The sequence below is a fragment of the Tachysurus fulvidraco genome, chromosome 8 (assembly GCF_022655615.1).
Source record: "Tachysurus fulvidraco isolate hzauxx_2018 chromosome 8, HZAU_PFXX_2.0, whole genome shotgun sequence".
NCBI classification, from domain to species: domain Eukaryota; kingdom Metazoa; phylum Chordata; class Actinopteri; order Siluriformes; family Bagridae; genus Tachysurus; species Tachysurus fulvidraco.
Genome location: NC_062525.1, coordinates 18,106,619 through 18,124,824, shown reverse-complemented (window position 1 = coordinate 18,124,824; position 18,206 = coordinate 18,106,619). Strand labels below are relative to the sequence as shown.

The following is an 18,206-nucleotide window of genomic DNA, read 5'->3' as shown; positions in this document are numbered from 1 at the left end:
ATAGTTAGTGCCCTGGTCTGAGCAGTCAGGGGGCTTCTAGACCTTCTGTGGTGTGATGTGCATTTGTTCTAAAAACATTTCCTGTTTATAATGTCACCTTGTAAATTCCCAGGAGTCACTGCACAATATCGCCCACACAACCCATACAATTTGCACAGCAAGGGCTCACTGCTAGGGTTTCAGTCTTACTATACTTGTTTTGCTCTTAATCCAGAGTCTCACAAAGACATCTGGAAGGTATTTTACATTGCTGTCTTATTATCTAGAATGTAGCTATTGTACCTTGAGATCTTGACTGGAATAATCAAATGCTAAAGTATTGTAATTATTATTATAAACAACACTGCATGCCAAGCAGTTAGTGATATTTCTTTAGAGATGGTAAAGGACGGTAAAATCACAATTATGGACCTAGAGTAAGTTACATCTTGTGATTAATTATTTATTACAGAAAAGTGGACTGCATTCTTTTGTTTCTTTAGGCATTTGTATTAAATATGCATATGCATAGTTTTTTTTTTAAAGTCCCCCAGTGGTCCACTGGCAGGATCCCATACTCACATTGCCATGGCCTGGGTTCAATTCCTGAGTTTCATCAGAAAGGGTATCCGGTGTATAACCTGTACCAAATCTAATATGAGGACCACGTGATCTGCCGTGGCGTCCCCGAACAGGGAGCAGTCAAAATAAAAAAAAAGTTCCTATTTCAGAAACATTTATATATCACATGTGAGCATTGTGAATTGAAGAATTTGCATCAGATGAATTCCTTTAGTTCTGTACATTCTGCATTTCTTCACTGGCATAATTAGTTTATATACTATTCATGTAGTTATTGACCAAGTCTGACAAAGCATAAACTACAGCAATATGGTCTCTTACAGGAAGAAAATAATCAGAAGGAAATCTGGTGAAGTTTGATTGCAGAAGGAAATTCTTTGGTCTTTCAGATAAATATAGATTTTAGTGTTAGGGTTAGGGTAGGGTGTAAGTAGACAGTACAGACTTGTGTACAGTATTTTGTAAATGAGTGTAATGGAGGCTAGGTAAAATGTTTTAAATAAGGTTTAACTAAAAAGCTGGCCAAATGTCTCCACACCTCTAGATATCCCACTTCAGGTTAACGTTTGAAATGGCACCCATATGAGGATGAGGTTCCCCTTTGAGGTTTCTTTCTTCCATTCTAGGGAGTTTTTTCCTCACCACCTCAGACTTGCTCACTAGGGATAAATACAAACACATTTAAATAGATCTAATATTAATCTTGAATTTTGTATTCTATTCATCTTTATACTATTCTTTATAATAGACTTTTCTGCTTTGAGACAATGTCAATTGTAAAAAGCACTATACAAATAAACTTTAATTGAATTGAACACACACACATAATATGTATAATGCCACATTTTACCTTGTTATAGTCATCATTAAATACACACACACACACACACACACACACACACACACACACACACACACACACACACACACACACACACACACACACGGGTCTGGTGAGGAAGTGAGGAATTTTCTCTGGAATTATTTATAACGTCCATGCCCATCACATCAGAGCACAACCTGAAACATCTTTAAAAGACCTACTAAAGAATTGTGTAAACCTTTTCCTGGAAAATATCTTGAAACATTTATACAGATTTACTTTACAAAATGTTACAGATTTTTTTTTAATGAACTTACAAGGCAGAAGTTTCATAGATGCTTTACACACTGCTCTTCATTCCACTGAAGAGACACAGTAATATCAGATTTTAATCTTAAACAACATTTTTTCACCTACAATAATAATCATATTCTAAAATTCTGTTTTATAATAGAATAGCCTGTACTGTATCTAACATAAATGTCATACATACCACAACTATGATTTGATGTGGTCAGAAACTACTCCCATGTCACAAGGTCAGATATTTCTATCAGATATGTCTATTCTTGTGGGATAATTTGGTTCCCACAAAGATAAAGACATGCCTGCATGCTGACACCCAAATAGATAACCACATATGACAAGATTGCAATCTGGTACATTTAGGGCTGCATTAAATTAACATAATGACTATAACAGGGCTCCAAAGAACTTGTAGCTAAGTAACTGCAGACTGGAACGTGGATGAACTCTATGGGAACATCTGGGTGGGATCTCTTCAAGGAGGGATTTTTGTCAAAGGCTTTTCCTGTAGGACTGGTGTAGTCTGGAATACTGTATCACTAACAATCCAGAGCATTTTGGCAATTGTGTTTTTCTCTGATTTTTCTTTTTGCTTGCACTGCCCCCTGGAGACTGAAAGTGTCTACTATTTTGCATTGTGGTTGCTGTATGTACAGTCTTGCTGTAAGCACAGAAATATATAGACAAAGATATTACATTGTCTGATGCATTTGATGCATTTGATGTTGGTAAAATAATATGCACTAAAAATATAATAGTAAAAATACCATAAAACAGCATAAACTTTATTTATTTTACTACATTATTTACATTTTGTTATTGTTTATTAGTTTGGTTCTTTCATAAACATGTTCAAAATATGTGGACACGGGGGGCACGGAGAGTTAGTGGTTAGCACGTTTGCCTCACACCTCCAGGGTTGGGGGTTCGATTCCCACCTCCGCCTTGTGTGTGTGGAGTTTGAATGTTCTCCCCGTGCCTCGCGGGTTTCCTCCGGGTACTCCGGTTTCCTCCCTCGGTCCAAAGACATGCATGGTAGGTTGATTGGCATCTCTGGAAAATTGTCCATAGTGTGTGAGTGTGTGAGTGAATGAGAGTTTGTGTGTGCCCTGCGATGGGTTGGCACTCCGTTCAGGGTGTATCCTGCCTTGATACCCAAAGACGCCTGAGAAAGGCACAGGCTCCCCGTGACCCGAGAAGTTCGGATAAGTGGTAGAAAATGAATGAATATGTGGAGACCTGACCTTCACACCCATATGAAGTTCTGCTCCAAACCAGTCCTGCACAGTCCCTGACCTAAACCACACGGAAAACCTTTGAGATGACTTGGCATGACAACTGAATCCTGATGTTTGTGGCTGACCTCAATAATGCTCTTGTGGCTGAATGGGAAAATCCCCACACTCACACTCCAAAATATGAACTTCATATTAATCCTCATGGCTCTGTAATGGGATGGCCACAAACTTTAGGCCATGTGATGTATGTTTGTGAATTAAGTCCCAGTAGGTAAGTTTTAGTTACTGCAGGCATGTGTGTGGTTCTGAGGATGTCACCTGGCTTGGTGCAGTGAATATGCATGACATTTTAATTGTTTTCTGACTGTGTATCAGTGCCACCAACTCATCATGAACCTCATGATAACATATGACATAATATATATTTTTTTCTTTCAGCAAAGTAACCAGTTTCTCTTCACCTATTTATCCCATTTTCTTTATTTATGACAATATTTTTAAATCAACAGTTCACATCAGGGGAGATCCTAGGGTCAGAGCTTTAGGGGTGCTGAGCACCCAATGAGCCCCACTGCCACCACCCACCCTCTTTTCACACAAAAACAAAAAATATGTCTATTGAAAACTTTAGCATTTTAACATTGATTCAACTAACTCCAAAATCCAGATTTTTCATTTTTGAGATCATTTCAGAACACAAGCTTAGTTGTGAGAGTTCACTCAGACAGACACCTGTAACAAACACAAAACCTTCTTCACTCAGCTGCTTTTCCTGACCGTTAACTCCATGTGCCTCCATTTATATCAACAGTCATCAGATTGGTTTAATTAGATTCAACTTTATTGTCACTGAACAAAGTAACAGATACTTGGACACCAAAATGTAAATCATATTCTGTAAATTATTTACAAATGGCCATCTATCAAATTAACGATAAACTTGACCAACAGAGACAAACGTACACATGTACGCAGTTTATTTGTCACGCTGCTGTTTTTGTTTCACGCACTAGCAGTTAATAATAAACAGAACGCCATGCGTCTTGCGGAAGAACATTGTAACCGGCGCTACTTCTCTCCGTTTATGACTATGGACGTGTCACCCAGGTCCTGTGCTACTCCACAGCGGCGGTGACTCGCTGGAATAAAATAGTCCGAAAATAAGCATTTATTATAGGTGTACCGTAGTGATTCAGGATACTGACTCCAGTACTCACCGATATGGTTTTGGAATCGGAACAACTCTAGGTAAAAGGAAAGAAGTGTGAGACACAGCTTTGGAGCAACTCAGTTGATTCACAACATTACATAACGGGTTCTTACTCTGAGTGTGTTTCGCGCTGGATGACGGTCGTGCTGAGCGGTGCAGGTGCAGAGGAGTAGAAGTACAGAAGAGGATGACACCATTTGCTAAGGGGGATGTTTTCATTTTCATCCTTGACACACATTTTAAACCACAAACTACGGAGTATGTTTTGGACGTTATTTAACCATGTAAAAGAATAACATTTGTTACTACAAGTATTAGGTGTGCTGAAGCACCCCTAAAAAGGGGCTAGCCTCGCCCATGGCTCACATTCTGAGTTCACCCCATGATTGCCAGATCCTCTTCACTCAAGCAAACAAATGACCAACCAGAGCTCACAGATCTCTCTCTAACCATGTGCACTAATATAAATCATATTTTTAGTCAAACCAAATGCTTATGTTTAAAGTAACACTATATTTCACGCAACATAATGTAATGTGAAAATATTTATTGAACATAAAAGGTTATTTTTAAAATATTCCAGCGATATCTCGTATAACAGAATACATTTTCGTTAGTAAAGAACGAGAAAAAAACATTTATTGACGGAAATACCAGGCATTTAGATGTTAAAACTACTCTAATATCACTCTACAGTATATTACAAGCAACGTGTTATTTCTAGCGCCAAGCTGATGCAACCGCAAACCTGGCAACCTTGCTTTTTCACTATTTACCACACCTGTATTCCGACAAATATTACATTCTGTACAAGGATTGGCTAACGGTTTATACAAGCGGCTCACTGATTGGACGGTGACATGACTCACCCGTTATTCACATATATTTGAATACATAAATTTTCTCTTCTCAGGCCTGCATATATTTAGCAGTTAAGTATTTCTAGTGATAATATAAACTTCTGGTTCTTTACAGAAAAAAATAAACTACTGTAAAGTAAATCTATATGAAATCCATGTTTTATGTTAATATTTTAAAACCACGTTTAATATTTTTAAACAATTTCGCGTTGTTTAACCGTTTATATTGACGGATTTCTGATTTCTTTACCATCCGATCGAACAGGTTTTATGTCAAAACTAATCGTACAACAGGAGGCGGGAGTTATCCGGAAAACGGGTGTGAGAACATGCGGACGTCAAGCGGCTAAAAGTTGCAGCAGACGTGGTGAGTTGATGTGGCACTCGCAGCTAGTCATAGACGTTGTACTTGAACCGAGGAAACGACTCCTGGATTGTAATTTGGGTATGTAATAATAAATGCTGTATATATTTAAGTTGTAAATATTGGTGTAATCTTATGCTGTTAGCATCCGGAGTGCTCCTTATTATGGTGGAGTGTGTACATGAAACGTGGCCGTGTGGCTTTTTTGCTAACACATGACTGCTAAAACTCCAACACAACTCCTGCACCGTCACCGTGTTGTATTCAATAACACGCAGATAAGCGGTAGGTGTTTCTGCGGATTGGTTTTAAACAGATTTTACTTGTTGTGTAAACTGTTAGTTAGTTTAAAGGGTTGTTTTAGCTGGATAAACGTGATCCAACTAGCTAAGCTAACGTTACCATGTACGTAATGTGCTGTTGGACCTGAGTAGGATGCTTTAGCTTTGCTGTGTTGAGTTTAAGATGCTAGTTAACCGGTAGGTAATAAAGCAGGCTGGTTACAAGAAGCTTATAAAGAGTAAACTATACGTTAGATGTAGTGCAGTGTATAAGCGATGATAACTGACATCTGAGGCTCAGGCTAACAGACAGGTTGAAACTGTACTTCCCCATGATACCTGTGGTGAAATGAAGTGTCTGTATTGTCACAGTGATGTAATGGGACTCCAGTAAATGAGCAGTTTGGCTGTGAACGTGTTTAAATCAGCTCAAAGTGTTCATAAAGGAGCAGAGATGTTCAAAGAGATGTTCATAAAGGAGCAGAGGTGTTCATAAAGGAGCAGAGATGTTCATAAAGATGTTCATAAAGGAGCAGAGATGTTCATGAAGATGTTCATAAAGGAGCAGAGATGTTCATAAAGGAGCAGAGATGTTCATAAAGGAGCAGAGATGTTCATAAAGATGTTCATAAAGGAGCAGAGATGTTCATAAAGATGTTCATAAAGGAGCAGAGATGTTCATAAAGCAGAGGAGAGGCATCACTTAAACACCTGTTTTGTTGTTGTTGTCCCCAACACATCTGAAGTGTACGAGATTACCACAAAGGTGAACTTAGACATCAGATTTCTGTGGGTGGGTGTTTGATTTCTGTATCCAAAACAGCAAGAGCTTTGTTCTCATTCAACATATTCCAATGATGACATTTGTCCTGTTAATCTGAAGTTTGGCCAAAGCTGGACTCCAAGTGTCAGAGCTTGTTCGTTCTTGTCCGTGTGAATGACACAAACATTACAATTTGTTGAATTATTCTTTAAGTACGTATTTAAATATCTATGGTATGTATCTAAATATCCTCTGTGTTTTGCAGTGTAAAGCACGTGATCAGCATGTTGCTGCAGAGGCTGTCTCTGTGCTCCCGGCTTTCTGTGGGACACACAACCTTCACAAGATCCGTTTCTATCGGGAAAAGTGAGTTTCCATCACATGCATTTCGTCTACAAGCCCATGAGTTATAGCAGGTTTAGAAATTTTTAGTTTTAAATTCTGTTGCTATAATGATCTCAGAATATCATTGCAAATGTTTTGTTGCCAACAAAGCCAACAAATAGTACTTTTTTCCTCCTTTGTGTGTCAGGGTTTTTTCTTTCTTTTTCTCTCTGAATATTTTTCTTTTATTTACCGGGTTTCATGCCGTGCTCAGCGTTGTGGTGTTGTGCAGCACCAGGGCCTGTTGTTTGGCTTTGCTGATGTGGCAGCTTTAACACTGTCATTAGGTTTCACTGACTTTTGCCCCTTTTCCACCGAGGCAATTCGAGTGCTGGTTCGGAGCCAGAGCCTAATTTAGAACCAGTTCTTTCTGTTTCGACCGCCAAAGCACCGGCTCCGAACCAGGAAAAGTGGTTCTTAAGTAGCACCAAAACGTTGCTGGTCTAGCCTTAAGAACCGCTTGCGCCAGGAGCTGTGGGCGGGGCTACTGTTAGCGCATTTGATAATGTACCTTAAGTATACTAATGTTTAATACACTTTTACTTTACCGAGATATGATATATTATCAGCACACATGATCGTAGGTAGCTACATGCTAAGGCTAAATTTTTTTCTGTGTTAACGATAAAATAACGTTATGTACTTTATCGATTACAACCTCCGTTTATACAGATTACATGGAGCTGCACGTACACGTTTTATTCGATGTTGTTGTGTTTGTGTTTGCCGCTGCTGCCTAACGTTGCTGGGACACGCGACACGTATACAGTGACGTCACACTCGGCGCTGTGATGGCTCTCTAGCCGGTGGAAAGGCAAACCGGTTCTTAGAAGGTTGCCAGTGTTTGAACCAGCACCAGCGCTAGCTCTGAACCAGCACACGGTTCTTTCCAGTGGAAAAGAGGCATTTGGTGTGTGCTGTGAGTCAAGTTAGCAGTGATAGCATGTCTTCACTGACCAGTTATGATCATGTTTTGTCTGTAGCAGATTTGATGTGTTGCATTTTGCATCTTGTGCTTTTAAAAATGCCAAAGATTCATGTCATCTAATAAAGGAGACATTAATACATGAAATTAATGTTGCATTCAGTCAGACAGCTCTATTAAAGTTGAACAAATCAGGGTACAATGAGAATGTAGCAAACAGTTTCACATGTGTTTCACCCAAGATGGCAATCAATACCATGTCTGAGTGGGATGATGGTGTATTAAGGTACACTAGATAGTATAACTGGAGCATTATCAGTTGCTGCTGGACCACTTAATAGCACCACAATCATAACTTTTATTCATTTATTTATTTAGCAATTTCTGTCTGTCTCATTCCACAGAACGGCAACATCTGTCTTCACGTATTTGTCTTTAATTCTGACACTGACACATTGCTCCAATCAGAATTCTGCACATCTCTTTGCTAAAATATCCCTTGATTTTCCCTTACTTTGTCCGCTTTGTTTCCCTGCATGCCATTTCTCCTCATTGGCTCCTGTCCTTGGGTCTCTCTCTTACCAGATCCTTCTACTTCTCCGTCTGTCAGACGCCATGCTGTGCGTCATTGGAGTAACGTGCCTTTTCTTACAGTGCCGTTGGCGCGTGCCCATGGTAAGTCATTCGCACACCGGGGTGAACTTCGGCAGGCCAAGCGGATCGTTGTGAAGCTGGGCAGTGCTGTAGTAACTCGAGGTGATGAATGCGGCCTTGCACTTGGAAGGCTTGCATCTATTGTAGAACAGGTAAGAGACATATGAGGAGATGGTTGCTTTATCTGTTGATAATTAGTTTGGTAGCATGACATCGTGTAAGCATTAAAGACGAACCCCATACAATTATAGTACCTGGATTTTTAACACTGACATTGTAATTAGCCCTGGCTAATTATATGTATTGGAACATATTTGTTGTTTTAGGTAGCAGTGCTGCAGAACCAAGGCAGAGAAATGATGATCGTCACAAGCGGAGCTGTAGCATTTGGGAGACAGAGACTGAGGCACGAGATTCTTCTCTCCCAGAGTGTCAGACAAGCCCTTCATTCAGGACAAAATCAGCTTAAAGACATGGTGAGAACAACCATATTAAACCAGTTATAATCATTAAATGCCACTTAAAATGTATCATATAACATTTGTGATAAAGTGAAATGTTGGATGACCAGAAGAGAACTATTTTTGTGTCTGCAGTCTCTGCCTGTTCTGGAGGCGAGGGCGTGTGCCGCCGCAGGACAAAGTGGACTGATGGCACTGTATGAGGCAATGTTCACTCAGTACAGCACCTGCACAGCACAGGTACACACACATGCACACACACACACACACACACAAGATCAATGATGTAGCTTATAGGCGAATTTATATTCCATAATGCATGTTAACACACATTGATTAAAGAAATACACCTCCATTTTTAGTCCTTCACAGATAATATTTAAGAATGAATAATTTTCATTAAAAAAAAAGCAACCTACAACTAAAAGCAGTTTTATTTTAGTAGTTATGATATCAGTCTACAAAAGTTTGCTTGGCATTAACGGTTCTTGTCTGACGCAACAACTGCACTTGGGCTTGCAGTTTCTGTTCTTTTCTCAGTACAGAAAAACATAATTGTTTACACTTACATGCCTATTTGGTTAATAGAGATTATGGTTAACTGAACCCTCCAGCAATTAACTGTAAATCTCAGTGTCTTGTAACTTAATTTATTACTTTTATTTCTGTTTATTATTTTAGCATGATATATGAAATGCCCTTTTTTTTCATTTCCAGATCTTGGTTACAAACTTGGACTTCCACGATGACCAGAAGAGACGAAATCTGAACAGCACGCTGCACGAGCTTCTGCGTATGAACATCGTGCCTATCATCAACACTAATGATGCAGTGGTGCCTCCCCCTGAGCCAAACAGTGATCTGCAGGGGGTAAATGTGAGTATAGTGCCGAGAAAGGGCCTGGGGGAAGAGGGGCTGGTAGAATACCCTGAATTTTTTTTTTTACTGGTCTGTGAAAGCTGCATGCAGGGAGGGGGCTATTAACACATGCATGCTGTGCATCTAAGAGAGACTGGAGCTCGGTAGACTACATGGACACAGCTTGACTTTTCTCTCATTTCTTGCACCTCTGTGGAAAGATGCAATCTAACATTACACTTTCTTATATTGAACTGCTCATTTTGCTTTACTTTTCTGTCTGCATGCCTCCTTAACCTTCCTATTTTCCCTGGGTCTTTTTGACCCGGCTGGAAGGTTTTAATGTGTTAACTTGGGTTTTCTTCCACATATTTGCCTGAAATTTACCAGGATTGTTCCAAATTATGAACTTTGCAAGTAAAATTAATTTTGTCTATTTTCGTTGAACTATATGTTCAGACAAATATATAATTTGCGTTTTGGATCCGCTTGGGTCATTTTGACCCGGCCACATTTAGTGGGGCAATAGGTCACACTTTTGCCCTTTTCAGCGCAATGAACATACATACAGACACAAAATGGCCACTAACACACGCACCCAAAACACCCCCCCCCCCAAAAGAAAAAAGAGAAAAAAATGCCAATCATTTGTAAATATTTCACACTTGTTGTATGCATTTGTCCTGCTGGGGACAATATCTTCTCTTCTTCATCTACCAACAATCTTTACACACACACACACACACACACAGGTCATGTTTTCATATGTTTCCTCTTTCTTATTTATGAATTTCGTTGCATCAGTCAGCTTTGGCCTGGAGATATGCTGAGTAATGTTTGACATTTATCAGTCAGTGGTTATCCAAAATAATATTTAATAATTTCTGCTTATTTTACTCAAAACATGGCAAAATTTCATAAGGTTTATCGTTCATAAATAAAGTGTAATAAAAAAACATAAGGAGTGTAAACGAAGTTTTGAAATCATGAAATTATAGCGTGAGTGAGAGTGTGTTGTGTGTAGCCTGTTGCTGGTTGATCAGATGACATCAGGTGGGAAAAATAGATATTACAAGTGCAAAATAGATATTACACACAGCATGGTGATAGTAATTGTAGAATTTTTGATTTAAAAGCATTCAAGTCAGTTTGGCCTGGAAAAAAACAGGTTTTATTATATGCTGACATTAAAAATGGTCAAAATGGTTTCAAAACGATCTCCTGCCCTTGAAATATACCTGTAATTGTGCATCAACTTTTGTGCCTCTATAGTGAAAATAATTAAAAATTTCTGTTTTTTTTTTTATTTTGTTTTGTTTTTTTGACTAAAAATGAGGCATTTTTGTATATAAATAAGGTTTATTATACCAAATTTTTATTTGCAAAATATATGTTAATATGTTGGAAACAAGTTAGACTAATAAGGTGGGGGGAAAAAACGGCTATCATATATACATAAGCAGTCAAAACGGACAAGGTCAAGTTGACTCTGCGCTCCTAAATTGTATAGGAGGACAATAGGAGGGTTATCCCGTGTTTTAGGTTTAATGGTCATGTACTTTGTTTTATCACATCACAGGTTATCAGCATCAAGGACAATGACAGTTTGGCAGCACGGCTTGCAGTGGAGATGAGAGCAGATCTCCTTATCGCTCTTTCTGATGTAGAAGGTAAGAAATGAATATGTTGCATTAGGATTGAATTTCAGTTATTTAAAGAATAACCCCCCAAACACTAGTACATGAACAATTCACTGGTTTATGTTTTTGGCCATGCAAAAGCACTTACTGTACAAAGTAGAAAAGGTTTTTGTGTGTTGTTTATTTATTTATTAATGACACAACCTTGAAAACTACAATATTATGTTTAAAAAAAAAAAAAAAAAGACTCTTTTGTCTAATCTTGCCACTGCCCCCAACAGGTCTATATGACAGCCCTCCCAGTTCTGATGATGCTAAATTTATTGACACTTTCTACCCCGGAGACCAGCAGTCTATAACCTATGGCAGCAAATCCAGAGTTGGCATTGGGGGAATGGAAGCAAAGGTATGACCTCTGAGTTCATTCATTATTTGACTGAGGAACACAGGCCAGTTTTGCGTAATTAAATTCATTAAAGATGTACTGACCACTCTGTTCACAGGTGAAAGCTGCACTGTGGGCTCTTCAGGGGGGCACATCTGTAGTCATCGCTAATGGCACTCACCCTAAAGTCACAGGCCATGTCATCGCAGACATTGTAGAGGGAAAGAAAGTGGGCACCTTCTTTTCCGAGGTCAAGCCTGCTGGTATGTATTTTTTTCCTTCCAGTGTTGTTCTTTGACATCATCTGTTAAAGAATGTCGTGGTGATGTTTCGTCTCCTGTTATTAATGCTACAGGGCCCACAGTGGAGCAACAGACAGATATGGCTCGCACTGCAGGGAGAACACTGGCATCCCTTCTTCCAGAAGAGGTATATATCTCGTGATGCTGACTGTTTTGTAGCTCTTTGGTGTTAAATGTAAAGCACAGGGAATATAGGGTAAGAAGATAAATAATATGTCCCCTTCACATGTAATGTTCCCTCTTACAGCGGAGCGAGATCATTTATTCCATGGCTGACCTTCTGACTGAGAAGAGAGAGGAAATTATGTCAGCTAATAAAAAGGACATGGAACTGGCTATGGATTCGGGTATATTGATTGTGTACTGTTTTATCCTTAACATGCGATCTCGTATGGATAGTCTTAAGTCTTGAGGCCTTCCTGCAAGTCGACAGTTTGTACATATTATCACGGTGCGAGCCAGCGATACGCCTCATGGTGTAAAAGGTCTTCACCATATTTTGTTCACCAATTCACAAAGAAATTGAAACTAAAGTCTTAAATAGTAATTCTGAAGCAAAAAAATAAATTAGGATATTAAAACCAAAAAATTTGGTTTGCATCAGCCACTTTGAATAGCAAATTTTAAAAATGGCCTCGCAGACTTTGCAGATGCAGATTGTGAGACTGCCACTTTGCTCTTTGAATGATTGTGTTACTAGCTAATGAATCACCTGAATGTTGACCTTGGTGTTCTTACACTATGCCTTATTTTACATTACAGGGCGTATGCCTCCTGCCATGCTTAATCGGCTGAGTTTGTCAACAGCTAAGCTGAACAGTCTGGCCATCGGCTTGCGTCAGATCGCAGTGTCCTCTCAAGACAGCGTGGGACAAGTACTGCGCAGAACCCGTGTGGCCAACAACCTTGAGCTGGAACAGATCACTGTGCCCATTGGGGTACTACTCGTCATCTTCGAATCACGTCCAGACTGCCTGCCTCAGGTCTGTCCTTTCTCATATACACATACAGTAGCAATAGTGTAAATTTGATCATGTTCAGTTACTTGCGTTGCTTGTTCATTTGGTGTTTCTTCTACATTTCATGGTGAATGTTTTTCGGCAAAGGTATCTGCATTAGCTATTGCTAGTGGGAATGCTTTGCTGGTGAAGGGTGGAAGGGAGGCAGCTAACACCAACCGTGTCTTACATGAGGTAGCACAGGAGGCTCTATCTATACACGGTGTCAAAGACGCCATCCAACTGGTAAGATGTCAGGATTTATGTGAATATACACAATAACATGCACAATATAATTTACAAATCAAAGCCCAAAGTCCTACATTTAGGCATGGCATTTAGGTCAGACTGTCCACAATGCGTCTCGTCTGCTTAACCGAATATGTTGCACTATATAAATATATTGGGAATATGTAGCAGGGGTAGCGGTATGACAGCCAAGTGGCTTAATATAGCTGGATAGTAAATGATACTGTGACCCTTAATCTCTGTGTATTTTTGTGTGTTGTAGGTAAGCACACGTGAGGATGTGGAAGACTTGTGTCGGCTGGAGAAGATGATTGATCTAATCATCCCCCGTGGTTCGTCTCAGCTGGTCCGAGATATCCAGCGGGCTGCTAAAGGCATTCCTGTGCTGGGTCACAGTGAGGGCATCTGCCATGTCTATATCGACCATGAGGCCAGCATAGACAAAGTTGTCAAAATTGGTTAGCATCACTATGAGAATGTTCTTCTTATATACTATAATAATAAACATGTGTTGTTAAAAGTTTTACTAATGATTAGTTTGATGTGAAATGTTGTCTTTTCTTCCTGCAGTCAGAGACTCGAAATGTGATTACCCTGCAGCCTGCAATGCTATGGAAACCCTGCTAGTTCACAGAGATGTGCTTCGGACCCCACTGTTTGATCAGATCATTGACATGCTGAGAACAGAGCAGGTAAATCTATGCAGATCATGAATAGTGTAACGTACTTTCACTCTGTGTGAATTTTCTGGCAGGTTGTTCAGTGTGTATTCTGGCACTGTGTTTAGTTTTCCCAAGATAGGCATCGGATTCACCAAAACCCTGACGGGGATAATGTGGTTACTGAAGCTTCGTGAATTAATGTCATCAATATAAATATACCCTCTACATTCGGGGGAAACTTTTAAGGAGAACATTTTGAGAGCATTCATACACCGAATAATGGTTTAGTTAAATAGGGTTATAGATGGCTCTTGCATTTATGTGTTTTAATGCTGGTGGCATTGACAACTGAAAGGGCTGCAGCTTTCTTATATCCTTGATTCTTAGGGACTGAGCATTGCTGTAGATTATTTTTGCCAGATTTAATCAGGTTTTATAAAATTGTTCTTACAAATCAGAAGAACGTGGTGCTTATTTCCTCTTTAATAACTTGCTGTATGCAGGTGAAGATACACGCTGGCCCCAGGTTTGCATCATACCTGACCTTCAGCCCGTCCGAGGTAAAGTCACTGCGCACAGAATATGGAGACCTGGAATGCTGCATAGAGGTGGTAGACAGCATGTACGAGGCAGTGGATCATATTCATAAATATGGCAGCTCCCACACAGATGTGATCGTTACTGAGAATGGTAAGCTTTTTATTCTATGCAGCCTGTTGGCTTATTTCTTTCTAGTCTGCTTTCTTGTAGTTCACATAATGATAAATAAATATCGATTTAAAAAATAGGATGTTTGTTAAAACATGATTTGTAGGACAATACTACCATCTTGTGGTGATGGGTGGTATTTACACTTTAAAACATGTTACTATTGTAATATTTTTGGTAAATGAATCAAACCTTTTCATTAATGGTGATGTATATAGTTTTATATATTAATGTGTGAGTTCAGTAATTATTAAAAATTGTTTTTTTTTTGTAGAGGAGACAGCAGAGCAGTTCCTGCAGTTGGTGGACAGTGCCTGTGTCTTCTGGAATGCCAGTTCAAGGTTTGCTGATGGATATCGCTTTGGTCTCGGTAAGACCTGTTGTTACATGTATGCTTTAAAGGTTCTGATAAAACAAGCCAATATATTTTGAATGGGTTAAATTGCTCTGAGTCTATACTAGGGATGCACCGATACCTCTTCCGATCCGGTTCCGAAAGCAGAGTTTGCCGGTATCGGCCGATCCGATATCTGTGTTCTTTTCTACCTTTAAAACTAAAGAATGTATACAACTCGTTTAGTTATTATGATTTATTGAAATAATCTTTTTATTAAAGAAATACAAAAATGCCCATTACTGGATAAAAATGAAAACACAAGAAACCTTAAAAGTATTAATGCAGTAGCAAACAGTACTTTTAACAGTTAGTGGTATAACAATCTAAACCATATATACTGCAATTATTAAATTGATTTATTTTCTGAAGAAAAGGCCATATTTAAATTTAAATATTTAATTTACACAATGCAAAATGTTTTAAACAGTAAATCTTGCACTTGCTAAGAAAGCTTTAAGGCAGACTGTGACTGGATGCCAAATTCAATATAGACCTATTATCAATGGCTATGTACTAAATAAGTGACAAGAGGAATGGAATACATGGTCGAATAACAAGCTGTTTGAAATACACCCTGAAATTACTAACAGGTCTCTAATACCTATGAAATCAAGATTAGATCAGGTGAGCTTAACCAGATGTAGAATCGGGCACACAAGACTGACACATGAATACTTGCTGAAAGGAGAAGACCCCATTCAGTGCTTGTACTGCAGCATTCACCTTACTGTCAAGCACATGTTGTTGGACTATCCTGCGCATAATGCCCACAGAAGGTTATTTTATGAGGCCAATTCATTTAAAGAGCTATTTTACAAGGTCTCATCAGAAAAAGTTTGAGTTTCTGTCATATATTAATGTAAAAAATTTCTTTTAAGTTGTTTATATTTGTCTATATTTATTTCTTTGTGATTTTAGGTTATTTTAGTTCTTATTAACCGTTCTTGCCATGTAGCGGACATGACAGTAAATTATAGCAACTAACTAACTAAACCTTGCACTCATCAAAAAAAGTGCATGCAACATTGCTACAACCAATAGAACAACCATGTCTAAGTATATAGACGTCACCAATGACATAAACCTGTTTCAGGATTCGCCCCGACTTCACCGCTTACCTTCCTCACCAAAATATTGGATCGGTGCATCCCTAGTCTGTACTAATGACAGAACATGCAGGACTCGAGGAACACACATTTCTCTGATTTAACAGGCCAGAGTTTAACAGCAATACCCTTTTGTCTCTCATAGGTGCAGAGGTTGGTATCAGCACTTCTCGTATCCATGCTCGTGGACCCGTAGGCCTGGAGGGGCTTCTCACCACCAAATGGGTTCTGAGAGGAGACGGCCACACAGCAGCAGACTTTTCCGAGCAAGGCAGTATGAAGTTCCTTCATGAGAATCTGCCTGTTGCACAGCCCCGAACTGGACATAGAACCTCCAACTAGAGCTGGTCAACAAATAAACCCCTTTCAAGATGCACAGCATTCCCTATCGATAACAACCTTGTCTGGATCCTGGAATTTATAATCGGAAAGCATAACAAGGAATAGCAAAGAATAAGAAGACTAAAATTGTATATTTTAATATGTGAAGAGCTGGTGCAGTGTTCTGTGTTTGTTGAATTTCCTTTTTCCTTTAAATTTACCAATTTCATTAACTCACCATTGGATGCAGTGGGTTGTATACTATAGGAATTAGAAACACTGACCCATTTAAAGACTAGGAAGCAACATTCCCTCTAGCTACATTTGCGTAACAACTTATAGGGAAACACAATGCATATGGTTTTCTGGCAGGTTCTTGTGACTGATCACCTTTATTCTATGACAAACATTTCTATCTTGATTGGTGTGGTCTCTCCCAGGAAGACAATATCCCCATTCACAGCGCCTGAGGGCTCACTGCACTGAACAGCTTCATGAGTGACAATATGTTGTGGACCTCAAATTTCAGCCCAAGTAAATAAAAGAGATTTTGGACAAGCATCGTCTACCACCACCATCATAAAAACAACATTATATATTAAATATATATTTTTTGGAAGAATGGTGTTCATCCCTCTGGTACAGTGAAGAGACCTGTAGCATCTTTACCAAGGTTCTGGTGGGTCATTGATCCTTTTCTTTGTTTCATCACTTGTCTGTAGCTTGTGTATTTTTTTTGCCTCCTTGCTGAGACATATGTGGTTCTGTACAATATTAGAGTTATAAAACTTAAATCATGCATGAGGTTATATGTTCACAAACTTGTTAATCTAAGAGTGTCAGGCGGTGACTGTGGTTATTGTGCACAATATGTAACTCTGGACCATTATGCCCAGTTATGGGATATTGTCTTGTAATCCTTTTGCTTTTTCCTGAAATCCAAAATTGTTTTATACTATGTATCTAATAACTGAACATGATATACTGTCTCGCAGTAGAATTAATCAAATTCAAGTTTATTTAAAATTAACCGCATATTTTTTTTCAATGAAACTACAATATGCTTTTGCTTTATTTTGTTGTTTTGCCATACTACACTACAGACTCTGCCTCAAATAGAAAGACTTTGCAGCACCCGGCATTTCTTGCTTACCGTGTTGCACTGTTAGCAAGGGTGGCTACTGCTGATGGGTTTATTGTCTTTAGGTGAAAGGGCTGTAACATTTGTGGCGTTTGGCGTTGGTCAGTGAACGATGAACATATTCAGTAATTTGTATATCTGAATTGTACATTAAATTTTTGCAGAATCCCCCCCCCCCCCCCCTTTTTTTTTTGGTCAAAGATATCTTGTGTCTCTGCTTTCACGTACATTTTAAACTTCAGTGTGTCAAGACAGTTTAACAGCTAAGTTTCTGCTTTTAAAGTATAGTAATATCCAGGATATGCAACCGGCCCATAATAAATTTTTGTACATTAAAAAAAAAAAAAACAGACTTAAGTGAGTTTTCTTAAGTGAAAGTGGCTCCACAGTGAGAGGCTTTAGACAAGTGATAAGAATTCTACAGAGGCTTAATTATGTAGCTGTTAGAAAATACTTATTTCCTGCTTTGCCTTTTTTCATTAGCAAATAGCAGGGCTTCAAAAATAATGTCAAATGCTACTATTTTACATTTTGTACTAAATTGAACTGAATTTCTAAAATCTTCATTCATTTTAATTTTTTACATTTTTTAACAATTTCTTAGTTGAC

At 38.8% G+C, this 18,206-nt stretch overlaps 1 protein-coding gene and 1 long non-coding RNA gene across 5 annotated transcripts; one reads left to right on the top strand and one right to left on the bottom strand.

Annotated features, from left to right (window-relative positions):
* Positions 1–3,747: 3,747 nt before the first annotated feature.
* On the bottom strand, positions 3,748–4,602 carry LOC113638986. The gene is made up of 3 exons (XR_003439737.2): positions 4,252–4,602; positions 4,146–4,172; positions 3,748–4,067 (listed from the first exon to the last, which is right to left on the bottom strand). It is a non-coding gene; the product is annotated as an uncharacterized LOC113638986 (long non-coding RNA).
* Positions 4,603–5,267: 665 nt separating this feature from the next.
* aldh18a1 (aldehyde dehydrogenase 18 family, member A1) lies at positions 5,268–17,768 on the top strand. 4 transcript variants are annotated; one of them, XM_027140606.2, is made up of 18 exons: positions 5,268–5,365; positions 6,672–6,772; positions 8,301–8,521; positions 8,696–8,845; positions 8,966–9,070; positions 9,548–9,706; positions 11,268–11,358; positions 11,610–11,734; positions 11,832–11,976; positions 12,069–12,142; positions 12,263–12,362; positions 12,778–12,998; positions 13,122–13,259; positions 13,525–13,720; positions 13,833–13,954; positions 14,428–14,614; positions 14,907–15,002; positions 16,281–17,768. In XM_027140606.2, exons 2-18 carry the CDS (start codon positions 6,691–6,693, stop codon positions 16,475–16,477), a joined length of 2,409 nt encoding a protein of 802 aa, XP_026996407.1. In that variant the 5' UTR covers positions 5,268–5,365; positions 6,672–6,690; the 3' UTR covers positions 16,478–17,768. The 4 variants fall into 4 exon arrangements, with proteins under 4 accessions (XP_026996407.1, XP_026996409.1, XP_026996408.1 ...); XM_027140608.2 differs by having other exon boundaries at positions 5,269–5,365; positions 8,370–8,521; XM_027140607.2 differs by having other exon boundaries at positions 5,291–5,443; positions 8,370–8,521.
* The last annotated feature ends 438 nt before the right edge of the window (positions 17,769–18,206 follow it).

Coding starts and splice junctions, on each gene's coding strand:
- aldh18a1 (XM_027140606.2), top strand. CDS start 6,691: ATGTTGCTGCAGAGGCTGTCTCTGTGCTCCCGGCTTTCTGTGGGACAC. Junction 9,707..11,267: donor GTGATCTGCAGGGGGTAAAT/GTGAGTATAGTG, acceptor ATCACATCACAG/GTTATCAGCATCAAGGACAA. Junction 12,143..12,262: donor CATCCCTTCTTCCAGAAGAG/GTATATATCTCG, acceptor TCCCTCTTACAG/CGGAGCGAGATCATTTATTC.